Genomic DNA, 18,006 nt, shown 5'->3' with positions numbered 1-18,006 from the left:
GAAATAAAGAAGGCAGAAATAGTACATGTACAAAATAATCTTTTACAGGTACGTTGCACTGAAGTATATATTGTTAAAATTTGAGCTATCATGTTCTCCAGTATAAGAATAACAGATTACGTATTTTGGGAGAAGACCCCAGGGCAGACATAGGAACGCTGAAGGGAATATGTCTCACAGTTAATCCGTGAGACATATTCCTTAATTCCTCACTTTGTCACCAGTGGAATAAGAGAAAGTGGCTGAGGACAGAGAAGTCTGGGCTTCCATATTTAAAATCCTTTCCCCACAACCCAGACATACAAAGGAATGAATATCTGGATGGATGAATACTTCACAGACAATAACGACTTTATTTAATTCAGGTGAAGTCACTGCAACAACAAACAAGCCCACTTCAAAGTGTAAATCATGACTGACAAGTATCTATCAATATTGCTGAGGTGATGGTCAGCAGACAGAGTGATGCAATTAATGTGTGACTAGAATAACAGCGCTATCTAGAATGACACCCACAAACTTTTGATGAGAACTGTGCATGATATGGTGTCAAAGTCTGAACTGAGATCGAGGAGGATGGTGATCGAAGGAAATCCTGAATCAGCAGCCACACGGAGGCCTTTTTTTTTTTTGATAACAAATATTTCTGTCTTGTTGAGTGTACGGAAACCAGACAAATCGTTCATATAGGTTATTGATAGTAATATGAGCACCTGAAGTGACTCGGTTGACAGCGAGATGAATACCAGAAGAAGTTCACTGAAGTAGAGTTATCAATGTAGATGCTCTATCAGGAATCATTGGATGCATTAGCAAAGTGTGTGGGAGGGATAGGTGGGTGACCTCGGGGGCAGAGGAGCAATGCGAGAAACTTGTACCATTCAGACAACATGAAGCAGTACGGGTAATTACAGATCATACTAACAGACTGCTGCGATTGGCTGGCAACCAGTTCAGGGTGTACCCCGCCTCCTGCCCGATGACAGCTGGGATAGGCTCCAGCACGCCCGCGACCCTAGTGAGGAGAAGCGGCTCAGAAAATGGATGGATGGACTAACAGACTGTAGGTCCTAATTTTGGCTATATGTTTGGAGGAATCCAGGAAGCCTATACAGCAGAGATGCCACAGAAAAACGTTACTAAAGTCTACATCCCAAGCTGAAAACACTCCGAAGGTTTACCAAAAGAGAGCACTGAACAAACAGAACTTTTCTCTTGGAATATTTGTATACTTATTTACTCTCTGTCACTCCTACAATATCTCAATCACTCAGTGAATGAATTCAAGTCAATAAATTACCAAAAGAAAAGCTGAGTCTTAATGGACAATTTACCAGTATACAATCCACTGACCTCATCAGAATCCAGTTTGTCAGTAATGGTCTTCTCCTGGTTAACGACATAGCCAGGAGGCAGCCAGTTGACGGGGGGATCAAAGATGGACACCACCATCCTGCTGGGAAGTCCTTTCTTCTTCCCCAAGCGGTACAGGTTACAGTTGCTCACCTAAACGTGGAGGCAGGAGAGGTCGTCATCAGTAATACCCTGTAACTGTAGTGTACCATTCACTTTCTGCTGACATTATGTAACCCGCGCCACGGTGGACGACTGGTTAGAGCGTCAGCCTCACAGTTCTGAGGACCCGGGTTCAATCCCCGGCCCCGCCTGTGTGGAGTTTGCATGTTCTCCCCGTGCTTGCGTGGGTTTCCTCCCACATTCCAAAAACATGCATTAATTGGAGACTCTAAATTGCCCGTAGGTGTGACTGTGAGTGTGAATGGTTGTTTGTTTGTATGTGCCCTGCGATTGGCTGGCAAGCAGTTCAGGGTGTACCCCGGCTGCTGCCCGATGATAGCTGGGATAGGCTCCAGCACGCCCGCAACCCTAGTGAGGAGAAGCGGGTCAGAAAATGGATGGATGGATTATGTAACCCAACTGTAAAAGTGACACCATCATGATGGTGATATTTCTGTAACAAGGCATTGTAACTATGTCAACTTTTACAGATCCAATATGACCGGACTTTAAAAGACTTAACTTTCTCTGAAAATTGGTTGTGCATACCAGCCTTGAATAAACTTGCCTGTGGGACGATCGACAATGTAACGAATTACAAAGACACAGGAAAAGGATTGTCATCTTACTGTGGCCCAAAAGATGTTTAACAAACAGCCTCAGCTTGTGAAAACAGAATGGGTTGAAGTTATGATAGCACATAAGCAGCAGGTGTCAGTGTTGGGACTGAAATATTTATTCTTTGTATCAATTACAGTAGAACCTCGGTTTTTGTATGCCCTAGTTTTCGTTTGATTTAATTTTCAATGCTTTTTTTTTTTTTTTTTTTTTTAAATCTACATTTTCTCTGTTGTAGTACAGACGCTTGGTTTTCCTATCCAAAAACGTGAGTTGGCCATTCATTACCCAGAATTCTCTACGCGTTCATCTAAAGCACAGGTGTCAAACTCAAGGCCTGGGGGGCACATCCGGCCCTAATCAATTTAGGTGGCCCGCGAAAGCAAATCAAGTGCGTCGACTTCATGTTTCTTGCTAAAATAACACCATTGCAAATCGCCTTCCCGTTTATATAACGTTGATTGTAAACATTTTTGTGACGAATCCCCATTTCAAAAGAAACTGAATTAACTTTTTACTGGCTTCTGGTTTCAAATATAGTTAGTCATCGATTTTTTTTTTGTGCATATGTAATAACATGAGGCAATTGTACATTTACTACATATGTGTTCGCGCTCATGACGGCCCTCCGGGGGAAACCATAACTAAGATGTGGCCCGCAGCAAAAATGTGTTTGACATCCCTGATCTAAAGCATTCTGGAAGTTGTGCATGAAGAGTTGAACAGACGGCAAGGCGTGTTCAACACTGCAAGCTCTGTGTAACACATACTGTCAAAGTGAAACATTAAAAATAAAAGCATACACTCCAATAATACAATTCCACTTTTTTAGGGCAAATGGTGGCTTATTTGACAGTTGCACTCAACGAACATGCACAAAATAGTGTAGCGTATATGACTTAAATAAAAATTTAATTTAGGAGAAAAGAATAAGCTGGAAGCGACGCCTGCATTACTTCCGGTTTAGCGTAATTTTAAGTTTAATTGTTAAAACATAATAATATGTCCCGTAAAGGGGAACCACATCACTTTTTATTTGTATAAAATTTAGGGAAAGTGACAAGAAACCTTTTTTCCTGTCTCGTAATTTGAAGGTTGCTACACGAATTAGATCAAGAGTTTTAAACAGCCAGAGGTTTTTTTCTCAAACCCAAACACACACAACAATGCAGGTAGTGAATTTTAAGAGCTCTAACATGGGGAATCTACAAAAGGACAACAATGCAGGGAAACAAAACAAAGGACAGACGAACATTGGCAAAGGAGACTGACTTGTGATGTGAGGTTGGGAGTGAGCATGGGATGACAATCCAAATAACTGAGGGTCCTGTTCTCGTTAAACCCAAATATGCACTAATCTGTACTTTTAGTAGACCGCAAGTTGGATTTACGTGTGTTGAACACAAGTGAGGCAGACGGGTCGAGCTTCCAAATGTTTGGCCGGTCCGGTCCGCACAGGGAACAGGTGGATTTGGCGGAAAGTAGGAAGAAGAGGAAAAAAAAGGAGCACAAAAGGTTCCCAGGCAGGATGGCCGGAGCCCGGGTGTCGCTGCTCGCAAGATGTTCGGAGCGGACGTGTGCTACCCGCTTCCGTCCCCACAGAGTTTGCCCAGGCCCCCGAAAAGGGTAGCTCGGAGCGCTGGCAGGATGCCCTGCAGTGGGGAAGGGTCCGATGTGTCCTCGCCACCTCGTGGTGCGAGGTGGGGGCGTCCAGGCTGGGCCTGTCTTCGGCAAGTTGGTCGGACGAGACAAGAGCAGAGCTACCAAAAAGGGTAGCTCCAGCCTTTTTACGGCCAGATGCAAAGGGGTCGCTTCCCCCCACTTCCTTTCCCACCGCCTCCGGGACTAAAAGGAAAGCTGGACCACTTCTGAATGTTACATTTCCATTTCAGGATTATTTTGTGGTTCAAACCCAGTGGAATAAAATATTACTTATTTGATTTAAGATCACGAGACCATTGTCCATCTTTGGATTGTCACGCGCCCATTCGCTTTAACATTCTCTGTAACGAATGTATGTGGTTGTTGAGAACACTAGTGTTGGCAATGTGGCATTAGTGTTGTGTGGGGTGAAACATTTCCTCCGGTTCAGTTGATTCAGTTTTGACATCAGACATTCAAATTTGCAGAAATACAGTCGCTAGTGGTCGCGGCACGGTGTGATTCGTTTAGCGTCCATGTTCGAAACCAGTTTTCTGTGACTCAGCTTTGATGCTCCTGGCTTGTAATTCATTTAGCGTTTGTGTGCGAAGTTGAATCTCGCATCTCCGTGGTCGTCTTGCTCGGTGGGGGAGAGGCGACAGCGATGCCGCTTGGTCTGGAGTTTTGGGGTCACAGTACCATCGGGCGAGAGCGTGTCCGTTACAATAGTTTGAGTGCGATTTCTAAATAAGACACCAAAGGGCCAAAATAAATTTGTGACATGAAATTGTTATTATACTCCAACAGACTACTCTGAAACATTCCACAGGTGAACAGCTTAATTGGAAACAGGGGAGTGTCATGATTGCCTATAAAAGGAGCATCCCCGAAAGGCTCAATTGTTTACAAACAAGGGTCGGGCAAGGTTCACCAATTTGTTAACGACTGCGTGAGCAAATAGTCTAACCGTTTCAGAATGTTTCTCAACATAAAACTGCAAGGAATTTCGGGATTCTATAATCTACGGTCCATAACATAATCACAAATTTCAGAGAATCTGGAGAAATTGCTGCATGTAAGCGACAAGGCCAAAAAACAACATTGAATACTCGTGACCTTCGATTCCTCAGGTGGCACTGCATTAAAAACCGGCATCATTGTGCAAAGGATATTGCCATGTGTGCTCAGGAACACTTCAGAAAACCATTGGCAGTTCACAGAGTTCGTTGCTACATTAACAAATGTAAGTTAAAATTCTACCATGGAAATCAAATACAGTGTGTACAGAAAGTATTCAGACCCCCTTAAATTTTTCACTCTTTGTTATATTGCAGCCATTTGTGAAAATAATTGAAGTTCATTCACATTTTTCCTCAATGTACACACAGCACCCCATATTGACATAAAAAAACGAAATTGTTGAAATTTTTGCAGATTTATTAAAAAAGAAAAACTGAAATATCACACAGCCATAAGTATTCAGACCCTTTGCTGTGACACTCATATATTAATATATATAACTCGGGTGCTGTCCATTCCTTTTGATCATCCTTGAGATGGTTCTACACCTTCATAGGGGTCCAGCTGTTTGATTATACTGATTGGACTTGATTAGGAAAGCCAAACACCTGTCTATATAAGACCTTACGGCTCACAGTGCATGTCAGAGCAACTGAGAATCATGAGATCAAAGGAACTGACTGAAGAGCTCAGAGATATAATTGTGGCAAAGCACAGATCTGGCCAAGGTTACAAAAACAAATCTGCTGCACTTAAGGTTCCTAAGAGCACAGTGGCCTCCATAATCCTTAAGTGAATACGTTTGGGACGAACAGAACCCTTTTTAGAGCTGGCCGTCTGGCCAAACTGAGCAATTGGGGGAGAGGAGACTTGGTGAGAGAGGTACAGAAGAACCCAAAGATCACTGTGGCTGAGCTCCAGTGATGCAGTCGGGAGATGAGAGAAAGTTCTAGAAAGTAAAGGAACCTGTGTTTTAAAATCTCCTAACTCCCATGGTTCCAAGTGTGTTCGTTTTCGTGAAAGAACTTCGTTCACAACAATGTATCAAAACCAACCAATTTATTCCTGACAGAGGAGTCTATACATTTGCAGAGCTCTGGGTTCGTAACTACCCTATCTTATCCTTAGCAGATAAAGTAGTCGAACTAAAACTATCTGATTCTACCCCAGACTTATACAATGTTTCAAACGGGCCAGTATGGAATCGCTGTCGTCTGATTGGTCCGTAATCTGACGTCATCGTTGTCCTGCAGAATGATGACCATTTGATCTGGCTCCAGACTTCTGCTCCAGGTGTCGCCTGCAGATGTCGGCTCACATTCCTGCATTCAATGTTTATAGTGGCTCCCCGCAGTTCCTTTCTTCCTTGAGATGTGTCTCCAAATACCCCCCGATGAGGCCAAATACCCCTATACTCCAATACACATTCTCTTCCAAACTAGTTAGAATTACACATTACAATATCAAGTATTCTATATTCCCTTCAATAGTCAACCATCACTGCAGCCCTCCACCAGTCAGGGCTTTTTGGGAGAGTGGCCCGACGGAAGCCTCTCCCTCAGTGCAAGACATGAAAGCCCACATGGAGTTTGCTGAAAAACCACCCGAAGGACTCCTAGATGGTGAGAAATAAGATTATCTGGTCTGATGAGACCAAGACAGAACTTTTTGGCCTTAATTCTAAGCGGTATGTGTGGAGAAAACCAGGCACTGCTCATCACCTGTCCAATACAGTCCCAACAGTGAAGCATGGTGGTGGCAGCATCATGCTGTGGGGGTGTTTTTCAGCTGCAGGGACAGGAGGACTGGTTGCAATCAAAGGAAAGATGAATGCGGCCAAATACAGGGATATCCTGGATGAAAACCTTCTCCAGAGTGCTCAGGACCTTAGACTGGGCTGAAGGTTCACTTTCCAACAAGACAATGACCCAAACCACACAGCTAAAATAACAAAGGAGTGGCTTCCGAACAACTCTGTGACTGTTCTTGAATGGCCCAGTCAGATCCCCGACTTAAACCCAATTGAGCATCTCTGGAGAGACCTGAAAATGGCTGTCCACCAACGTTCACCATCCAACCTGACAGAACTGGAGAGAATCTGCAAGGAGGAATGGCAGAGGATCCCCAAATCCAGCTGTGAAAAACCTGTTGCATCATTCCCAAAAAGACTCATGGCTGTATTAGCTCAAAAGGGTGCTTCTACTAAATACTGAGCAACGGGTCTGAATTCTTACAGTTGTGTGATATGTCAGTTTTTCTTAATAAATCTCCAAAAACTTCAACAATTCCGTGTTTTTCTGTCAATATGGGGTGCTGTGTGTACACTAATGAGGAAAAAAAATAACAAATGATTTTAGCAAATGGCTGCAATATAACAGTGAAAAACTGAAGGGGGTCTGAATACTCTCACTCTCTCTCTCTCTCTCTATATATATATATATATATGTATATATACATATATATATATATATATATATATATATATACATATACATATACATATATACATATATACATATACATATATACATATACATATATACATACATATACATATATACATATACATACATATATATATATATACATATACCTGGTTTTCGTCCTGGGCGTGGAACAGTGGACGAGCTCTAAACCCTCGGCAGGGTCCTCGAGGATACATGGAAGTTCGCCCAACCAGTCTACATGTGTTTTGCGGACTTGGAGAAGGCGTTCGACCGTGTCCCTCGGGGAGTTCTGTGGGGGGTGCTTCGGGAGTATGGGGTGCTGAACCCCCTGATATGGGCTGTTCGGTCCTGTACGACCAGTGTCAGAGTTTGGGCTGCATTGCCGGCAGTAAGTCGGACTCGTTTCTCGTGAGGGTTGGACTCTGCCAAGGCTGCCCTTTGTCACCAATTCTGTTCATAAATTTTATGGACATAATTTCTAGGCGCAGCCGAGGCGTAGAGGGGGTCCGGTTCATCAAGCCGTTATCTCCAACTTTCTCTGGAGTGGTTCGCAGCCGAGTGTGAAGTGGCTGGGATGAGAATCAGCACCTCCAAATCTGAGACCATGGTCCTCAGTCGGAAAAGGGTGGAGTGCCCTCTCCGGGTCGGGGATGAGATCCTGCCCCAAGTGGAGGAGTTCAAATATATTGGGGTCTTGTTCACAAGTGAGGGAAGAATGGAACAGAAGATCGACAGGCGGAACCGGTGCAGCGTCTGCAGTGATGCGGACTTTGTATCGGTCCGTTGTGGTGAAGAAGGAGCTAAGCCGAAAAGCGAAGCTCTCGATTTACCGGTCGATCTACGTTCTTACCCTCACCTATGGTCACAAGCTGTGGGACCAAAAGAACAAGATACAAGCGGCGGAAATTAGTTTCTTCTGCAGGGTGTCCGGGCTCTCCCTTAGAGGTAGGGTGAGAAGCTCGATCGTTTGGGAGGGGCTCAGAGTAGAGCCGCTGCTCCTTCGCATTGAGAGGAGCCAGATGAGGTGGCTCGGGTATCTGATTAGGATGTCTCCCGGACGCCTCCCTGGTGAGGTCTTCGGGCACGTCCCACCGGAGGAGACCCTGGGGATGATCCAGGACATGCTGGAGAGACCATGTCTCTCGGCTGGCCTGGGAACGCCTCGGGATCCTCTCGGAAGAGCTGGAGGAAGTGGCTGGGGAGAGGGAAGTCTGGGTTTCCCTACTGATGCTGCTGCCCCCGCGACCCGAGCTCGGATAAGCGGAGGAAAATGGATGGGTGAATGTTTTAACTCCATATATGTATAAAAGACACCTGTCCACGTTCTCAAACAGTCAGACTCCAACCTCTCCACCATGGCCAAGAACAGAGAGCTGTCTAAGGACACCAGGGACAAAATTGTAGACCTGCACAAGGCTGGGATGAGCTACTCCACAATAGGCAAACAGCTTGGTGAGACTAGATAAACTGGTGCCGTAATTACGCGTGTATGATACTCTCTTGAACACCCGCAAAAATGACTCCAAAAATCAGGAAAACACTTATTCCCGTAGAAAATGCACACCTATGACTTTCTATCCATTCATCTATTTATTTGCAATAAATGTTAGTGGTGATCCCCTCCTAATTTGTTTTTCTAATTAAGTCCGATTGTCATATACGGCCCTGCAGTTCCATTATTGGAGCTGGGAGGCCGCTTTGTGTCCTCTGTCTCCCCCTCCGCTCTCTGTTTTCAGCACCTGTCTTCAATCAGCCTCATCACCACCGGTGTATATAAGACTGCCTATTCCCGGAAATCCTTGCCTAAGTATTGCAGCCTCTCCTAGTCGTACCACGGCCCACCTTATGTCAAGTAAGCTATACTGTTCCTCGCTAAGTAAGCTATACTGTACCCTAACCCTAACTACTAACCCTAACCACTAACCCTAACCCTAACCTAACCCTGCCCTACTCCGGGCACCTAGGTACATGTAGCCAGTTTATTCTTAGTTGATCACTCGTATTCAATCTCCAACCGTACAGTTACCCCACCGAATGTTCCAAAGTAGCATATATCACTAACCTCCTCTGCGGCAAAGCAGCAAAGTGGTCCACTTCATTATGGCAAAACTCCTCTCCCTTCATTCATTTGATTCTTTTTCCGCCGAACTCTGCAAAGTATTTGATCACCCAGTTCAAGGGCAAAGAAGCCACCCGTCGCCTCCTCATGCTCAAGCAGGGCGCTAAATCAGCAGCGGAATATTCCATTGAGTTCCGGATATTGGCAGGTGAATGCGGGTGGGACGACGCGGCGCTTGGGGGGATTTTTTCAAATGGCCTCTCCAACCACGTCAAGGATGAGCTAGTGGTCCGGGATGAGCCCTCCTCTCTTGAGGATCTCATAGCCCTTTCCGTTCGGCTTGATAACCAACTGCGAGTGAGAGCACGAGAGAGGAGGGTCTGTGTATATAAGAATCATCCCACTCGGAGCACCACGCCGTCGGCTTCTCACCCGCCTCCTGCACCGTCTCCCGCACTTCCGTAACTCCCCGTAGCTACCACAGAGCCCATGCAAATTGGTAAAACACATCGAGACCCCCAGGAGCGTCAGCGTCGAGTCATCCAGCAGCTGTGTATCTACTGGGGTCAATCTGGTCACTTTATTTCCTCATGACCCCTCCGATCAAAAGACCAGGCTCACCACGGGGGCAGAGGCTGTCTTCTCGCAGCGGGACCCACGACCCAGAAACTTAACCCCTGTGCCTTTTTTTCCCCGTCGTCTGTCGCCTGCTGAGAGGAACTACGACGTCGGCAACCGAGAGCTACTGGCCATTATATGGGCCTTGGAAGAGTGGAGGCACTGGCTGGAGGGGACTGAACTACCATTCATCATTTGGACAGACCACAAGAATCTCTCTTATTTGCGTTCCGCCAAACGCCTTAATCCTCAACAAGCTTGCTGGGCTCTCTTATTGAGCAGGTTTAATTTCAGTCTCTCTTTCCGTCCTGGCTCCAAAAACAGCAAACCAGATGCCCTGTCTCAACTTTACTCATCCCCCTCCAGCCCTGACGAACCGGAACCCAGCCTTCCTTCTTCAGGCTTTGTTGGAGCAGCCACTTGGCAGATCGAACAGGTGGTTCAGGAGGCCCAATAAACTCACCCAGATCCCAATACCGGGCCTCCAAACCGCCTGTTCGTACCAGATTCTGCACGCTCCGACGTTCTTCAGTGGGCTCACAACTCCAAACTCACCTGTCATCACCTGCACCATTCAGTTCATCGAGCAGCATTTCTGGTGGCCCAGCCTTGTTCAAGACACCCAGGAGTTCGTCCAAGCCTGCTCCGTCTGTGCCCGAGGGAAGTCTTCACACCTTCCCCCAGCTGGGCTACTGCGTCCATTGCCTATCCCTAGCCGCCCTTGGTCCCATATCGCTCTGGACTTTTTTACCGGTCGACCTCCTTCTGAAGGTAACTATCATTCTCAACTATTGTCAATCACTTTTCCAAATCCGTCCATTACGTACCCCTCCCCAAAGTACCATCCGCCTTCAATACTGCTAACCTCCTTGTCCAGTATGTCTTTAGACTCCACACTATTCCCATTGATATAGGTCCTCAGTTCTCATCCCTGGTATGGAAGAAATTCTGTAAAGCGGTGGGCGCAGCAGTCAGCTTGTCGTCAGGATATCAACCCCAGTCCAACGGCCAGACAGACCAAACCAATCCCTTGAATCAGCCCTCGGTTGTGTTGCTGTACGCAACCCCTCCTCCTGGAACTCATTCCTCCCGTGGATTGAGTATGCCCACAACTCACTCACCAGTTCCGCTACCGGTATGTCCCCATTCATGACTTGATATGGTTACCAAACCCCATTATTCACAGAACAGGAGCAGGCAGTGGCAGTCCCCGCCGTCAAGGATCATCTCCAGAGAATCCAGGCAGTGTGGAAAGACATCCGAGCGGTGTTGACCCGGTCCGCCGCACGCAATAAACATTTTGCGGACTTTCATCGCTCCCCGACGCCCGAATACAAGGTGGAACAAGCTGTCTGGCTTTCTTCTCACGACCTCCCGCTTCAGACAGAGTCCCGGAAAGTCACTCTGCGTTTCATTGGTCCCTTCCCCATTACCAAGATCATCAATCGCACTTCCGTCCAATTGAAGCTTCCACAGTCTCTGAAAATTCATCTAACATTCCACGTCTCTTTGCTGAAGCCTGTCTCCACCTGGGCCAAAATACCAGCTGCAGTGTGTGCAAACCTGGTCAAGAACTACAGGAAACATTTGACCTCGGTAATTGCAAACAAAGGTTTCATTACAAAGTATTGAGTGAAACTTTTTGATATTTGATATTTATTTGCTGCAAGAATATACAAATAAATTGTTTTAAAAAAAATCATGTGATTTCCTGGATTTTTTTTTTTTTTTTTTTGTAGCTGCTGAAAATTATAGCCCTTGTAGGTGGGACAACTTGCACAATCTGTACTACTGAATACTTTTTTTTGCCCCACTCTACATGCCAGGAAGGTTGCCTAGTTTTAATAGACATGGTGTTTGACAAGGACAAAAAGCCACATGAGCCTTTAGGCATGCACTGTTACATGTTGCAAAGTTACCCCTCCACTGGAAACCCTCTCTAATGGGATACTTCAGGTTAGGGCGTTATTTCTCACCTATAATATTCAGTCGTGGGAGGTTTATATCATGCTGCTGTAATATCTGGTGAACCTCTGCGCGCTCTTTAATAAGTTACACTACTGGAAGTAGTTGGGTACAAAGTGATGAGAATAAACGCCACTGAAGTGGGTAATGCATTTCAGTAAGCTATAGTATAGATTGTATGTAGTTTTAGATTGTATGCAGCTGCTACCACCACTGAAGTGGATCAGTGCATGGCTGAAAGACGTATGAAGAGGCACCAATATTTGACAAGATTTTGGCCTTTCATCTGCCTCCTTTTTTGTCATGTATAAAACAATGTGAAAGAATTCTAATAAATGGGATTTTAGGGGTGAGTTTTTCGTTGCATATTACTGTGTGTTTGGTTTCAACAGTCTTTAAACACATTTTGCAGAGATTGTTGCTCATTGTCTGACGCTTCAAACCCGAATCAATTCCAAATGACTGACGAAATGGTGGCTCTTTAGTAAACTAGCTCTTTCTTTACTGCCACATTTACAGTATAAACAGTGTGTCAATAGGTTATAGAAGCTCCCGGGGGGGGGGGGGAAACCATTTTCAATTTAAAAAAAAATAAACAATTTAAGGAAAAACTAAAAAACAATGTGACCCCCCCCCCCCCCCCCCCCAAATAAATAAATTCATTCATTAATTTACGGTATAGATGCTGTACATGCACTACATCGATTATTTGTCCAGCACTGGTACCACTGAACTTGTCATGCAATTCCGGAACTCACCTTCTTGCTGCGCATGTAGCTGAGTCTGCCCTCATGGGCATCAGGGTAGGTGCAAAACAGATATGTGGTGATGGCATGCTTGAGGAACGAATCTCCCAGCATTTCCAGCCGCTCTAGGTTGAAACCATCACTGGCATTGGAAAGGGTCAAGGCCTGCAGGATAAGGCCAGGGTTGGGGCCCAGGCTTTTTATCGAGTCTCCTGCCACTTCACTGGGATGCAGGACAGCAGCAAGATTGCATGCTTTGTGAGCACTGGGACACTCTTCGGCCTGTCCGTAGGCTGAGGTAGCATTATTTTTGTGGCCTATGTTCCTTTCTGGTGTACATTCATCACTATGCTGTGGAGTACACGTGCCGGGATTCTTCAAGCTGTGAGAGGGCTGCACAGGAACTGAGGTAGGGATTTGCATTGTTTCAGGGTGAAGCAGTTCAAGAAATTGACACTGGGAGCATTGACAGTTATGTAGGTGAATGTGCTCTCCTTCTGGGAGGCTGATGCCACCATTGTCAGGAATTAGAGTAGTGCCATTCACAAAGTTCTTGCCATAACTGACAATGGCTTGGGAATGCTGAAGATGACTTTCATCCATGACTGAAATGGAATCAGGTGACTGGTGCTTACGTTGAAGGTCATTATCCTCACTTAAGGACGTGAATATTTTGCTGTCAATTGATTTCTTCCACCCAAAGTCCAAGTTTGGATACCTGCCAGACAGAAAGACAGTATTTCTTTATTTTTACTCAACAAAGTAATATTTTCAAACACTAGACCAGTGGTTCCCAACCTTTTTTCCAACACGGACTGGGTCATGCAAGTACAGTACATATTTTTCGCCAAACCATCAAAAAGAGGGGGTGGTGTTGACGGACTTTTCCGATGGGAAGCTAATCGCCCACGGGGTGGGCAGAGCGGTAATAGGTGTGACAGTTTACCGATCGGAAGGTAATTGTCGATTGGTTTGAGGGCAGTGTTGGAGAGCAAAGGAGTGTCGTGATCGGAAGCTAATCCTCAATGGGGTGGGGGTGTCCCTGGATCCTCCACCCGGTGGGATGTGCCCAGAACACCTCACCAGGGAGGCGTCCAAGGGGCACATTAACCAGATGGCTGAGCCACCTCATCTGGTTCCTCTCGGTGCGGAGAAACAGCGCCCCTCCAGAATGACCGAGCTTCTCACCCCATCTCTAAGGGAGAGAGCCAGACACGAGCTGCACGATATTGGAAAAAATTACATTGAGAATTTTTTTTTGAACCTGCGATATATATTACAGTGTGAAATAATACAGGATCAGTGTTGGGAAAGTTCATTTTCATCATTCCAGAAATGAACTAGTTCAGTTCATAGTGGATAATTCAACATTTTCAAGTTCACCAGTCCAAAAACGAACTAGTTCATAATTATTTTTTTGTTTTTGATATGTTGTTGACAGGCTATTACCTTCAAAGTAGTGGTAACTTCATTTTCCCATTGTTGCCACCCATTTAATTTTACACCGGCAGCTGGGTTTCATTTGTTTCCCCCCAAAAACTGACACTAATGCACCATTTTAGATTTGACAAACAGCTTTCTCTGACTTGATTGTATGCACACAGGAGTTTGTGGGCCAAAAATGGTGGCATGTACAGGCTGGAAATCGGATAAGATGAAGCATTTTTACACTCGAAGATATACTGTAAAGTATATGTATAGTCTTCGCAGAGTATGTACTGTAGTAGTTAGTAGTACTGTGTCAGAAACACGTGTGTATAACTGATGACTCTTGTATGATGAGGACCATGTCAACAGCCAGGAAACAACACGAAGCGTCATGACTGATGTGAATTACATTGAGTTTGCGTCACTCACAGCGCATCATATAGCTAAATACGTGATTATTTTGCAATAAAAAGCAATTCCTAAATGTTGTTTTAGCTGGATTATACAATGAAAACACTTTCAAACGTCTGAGGTGTGACAAAAAGCAAAAAAAATATAAAAGCATTGAAGTTACTGTTGCATAAATGCTTTTCACATTAAGCTAATTATCTCCATATTCTGTGACACACGACCAAAAAATAAATTACCTAATGTTTCACTGCACATAACTAAATAACGGAAAAAGGTAGGATCAAGCTTTTTTTCTGCTGATAGAAGGGAGTCCATGCTTTAATTTGGTATATTTGCAATGTATATAATCCACACAATATCCTGTAGGCCTTGAAAGATCGGGCAAAATTCTCAGAAATGGCTGGTACTCAGGGGTTGTCCTTTCAAAAAATGGCTGGCTGGCACGAAATTAGTTAAAATGAAAACAAAAACAGGACTTTTGTCCTTAATGTGCAAAAAAACAAAAACAGACAACACATTACTCGCAGCTCTGGCTGACTACAGTCCCCTTCAAAAGTATTGGAATGGCAAGGTAGATTCCTTTGTTTTTGTTGTATACTGAAGACATTTGGGTTTCAGATCAAAAGATGAATATGAGATGAAAGTTCAGAATTCTAGCTTGTATTTAATGGTATTTACATCTAGTTGATTCACAGTGGATTGTGATACCTTCACCCCTGCCCTGTGGAGGTTGGCAGTGATGTCACTGACTGTTGTCTTTGGGTTTCAACTGCTGTTGATACCCTTGGCCGACCTGTTTGATGTCTGTTGCTCAGTACACCAGTAGTTTCTCTCTTTTTTCAGGACATTCCAAATTGTTGTATTGGCTATGCCCAATGTTTGTGCAATAGCTCTAATCGATTTGCCTCTTCTCTCAGCTTCAAAATGGTTTGCTATTCTCCCATAGACAGCTCTCTGGTCTTCATGTTTGCTTAACAGCAAATGCAGTTTTCACAGGTGAAACACAAAGCCAAAAACAACCATTATCTGTTTAAGCAATCAATCTAAAAGGGAACACCTGAGGAACTAGAAACAATGATCAGTCATATGTTCCAATTATTTTGCTCACTTGAAAAGTGGGTGGGTTCAAACAAAAGGTGCTCTGTCCTGAGTTTTTTTTTTTTTTTTTTTTTTTTAAATCTGAAACCCAATTGTCTTCAGTATACAACAAAAACAATGGAATTGACCTTGCCATTCCAAAACCTTTGGAGGGGATTGTATATTAACAAAATAATGTATCTTTTTATATTACAAAACAAAAATAAATTCCATATTATCACAGGGTGATTGTACAGTGTTTTAACTAAAGCATTCTGATCCAAATTTTATTTCCCTAGTAAACCTTTTTTACATTAGTGCATTACAAAAGAACACATTCACTCCCATTTAATAAGTGTCCCTGAACGTACCTTGCACACACACACGCAGCTGCAGCGTGCCTGCCTACTTTCATTCTGAAGAGTGAAATGGTAAATGTAGCAAGTGTACATTCTTTCTATTAGCATGTCCAAACTGGTCCCTCAGCTGGTCATTTTTAATATTACAGTTGATTCACTGTACATACAGTGGGTACGGTAAGTATTCAGAGACGCTTAAATTTTTCACTCTTTGTCATATTGCAGCCATTTGCTAAAATCACTTAAGCAAAATTTTTTTCAGCACCCCATATTGACAGAAAAAAATGTTATTGTTGAAATTTTTGCAGATGTATGAAAAAAGAAAAACTGAAATATCACCCCAGCCATAAGTATTCAGACCCTTTGCTCAGTATTTAGTAGATGCACCCTTTTGAGCTAATACAACCATGAGTCTTTTTGGGAATGATGCAACAGGTTTTTCACACCTGGATTTGGGGATCCTCTGCCATTCCTCCTTGGAGATCCTCTCCAGTTCTGTCAGGTTGGATGGTGAACATTGGTGGACAGCCATTTACAGGTCTCTCCAGAGATGCTCAATTGTGTTTAAGTCAGGGCTCTGGCTGGGCCATTCAAGAACAGTCATGGTGTTGTTCTGAAGCCACTCCGTTATTTTCGCTGTGTGCTTAGGGTCATTGTCTTGTTGGAAGGTGAACCTTCGTCCCAGTCTGAGGTCCTGAGCACTGAGAAAGAAAGTTTTCGTCCAGGATATCCCTGTCCCTGGCCGCATTTGTCTTTTCTTCGATTCCTACCAGTCGTCCTGTCCCTGCAGTTGAAAAACACCCCCACAGCATGATGCTGCCACCACCATGCTTCACTGTTGGGACTGTATTGGACAGGTGATGAGCAGTGCCTGGTTTTCGCCACACATACCGCTTAGCATTAAAGTCAAAAAGGTCTGGTCTCATCAGACCAGATAATCTTATTTCTCACCATCTAGGAGTCCTTCAGGTGTTTTTTCAGCAAACTCCATGTGGGCTTTCATGTGTCTTGCACAGACGAGAGGCTTCCGTCAGGCCACTCTGCCAAAAAGCCCCGACTGGTGGAGGGCTGCAGTGATGGTTGACTTTCTAGAACTTTCTCCCATCTCCCGACTGCATCTCTGGAGCTCAGCCACAGTGATCTTTGTGTTCTTCTTTCTTTCTCACCAAGGCTCTTCTCCCCCGATTGCTCAGTTTGGCCAGACGGCCACCGAGAAAGGGTTCTGGCCGCCACAAAGGTCTTCCATTTAAGGATTATGGAGGCCGCTGTGCTCTTAGGACCCTTAGGTGCAGCATAATTTTTTTTGTAACCTTGGCCAAATCTGCTGTAAGGTCTTCCATACACCGGTGTTTGGCTTTCCTAATCAAGTCCAATCAGTATAATCAAACACACCTGGACTCCAATGAATGTGTTGAACCATCTCAAAGATGATCAGAAGAAATTGACAGCACCCGAGTTAAATATATGAGTGTCACAGCAAAGGGTCTGAATACTTACTGTGAGATATTTCAGTTTTTCTTTTTTAATAAATCAGCAAAAATTTCAACAATTCAATTCATTTTTTCTGTCAATTGGGGTGCTGTGTGTACAATAAAGAGGGGAAAAAAATGAACTTAAATAATTTTAGCATATTTGAATACTTTCCGTACCCACTGTAACAGTACACCAACATCACATCAGACCCTGCGGCTTGACTATTGCGCACACATACATCGCGAAGACGATGCTCAAACAAAATATTGTGCAGCCCTACCAGACACCCTGCGGAGGAAACTCATTTTGGCTGCTTGTATCAATGATGTTGTTCTTTCAGTACCATACGTAAGGGTAGGAACGTAGATTGATTGAGCTTCACCTTTCGGCTCACCTACTTCGTCACGACAGACCGACACAGAGTACGCAGAACTGCAGATGTGGCACCGATCCGCCTGTTGATCTCCTGCTCCATTCTTCCCCCACTCGTGAACAAGACCCCGAGATATTTTAACTCCTCCACTTGGGTCAGGTTCTTTTCCCCGACCCGGAGAGGGCACTCCACCCTTTTCTGGCTGAGGACCACGGCCTCTGATTTGGAGGTGCTGATTTTCATCCTAGCAGCTTCA

General features: G+C 44.5%; 1 protein-coding gene across 5 annotated transcripts in view; it reads right to left on the bottom strand.

Moving 5' to 3' along the window:
• dicer1 (dicer 1, ribonuclease type III) overlaps positions 1-18,006 on the bottom strand; it is a 265,924-nt gene that overhangs the window by 59,849 nt on the left and 188,069 nt on the right. For all 5 annotated transcript variants that reach the window (XM_061793888.1, XM_061793885.1, XM_061793886.1 and 2 more), the window contains 2 exons: positions 12,642-13,347; positions 1,354-1,506 (listed from right to left, as the gene is read on the bottom strand). In XM_061793888.1, the coding sequence (XP_061649872.1) occupies positions 1,354-1,506; positions 12,642-13,347 (859 nt within the window). The remainder of the gene's footprint in view (positions 1-1,353; positions 1,507-12,641; positions 13,348-18,006) is intronic.

This window comes from Phyllopteryx taeniolatus, chromosome 13 (genome assembly GCF_024500385.1).
Source record: "Phyllopteryx taeniolatus isolate TA_2022b chromosome 13, UOR_Ptae_1.2, whole genome shotgun sequence".
Classification (NCBI taxonomy): domain Eukaryota; kingdom Metazoa; phylum Chordata; class Actinopteri; order Syngnathiformes; family Syngnathidae; genus Phyllopteryx; species Phyllopteryx taeniolatus.
Note: the sequence above shows the minus strand (reverse complement) of the source record. Positions and strands in the feature narration are given on the sequence as shown.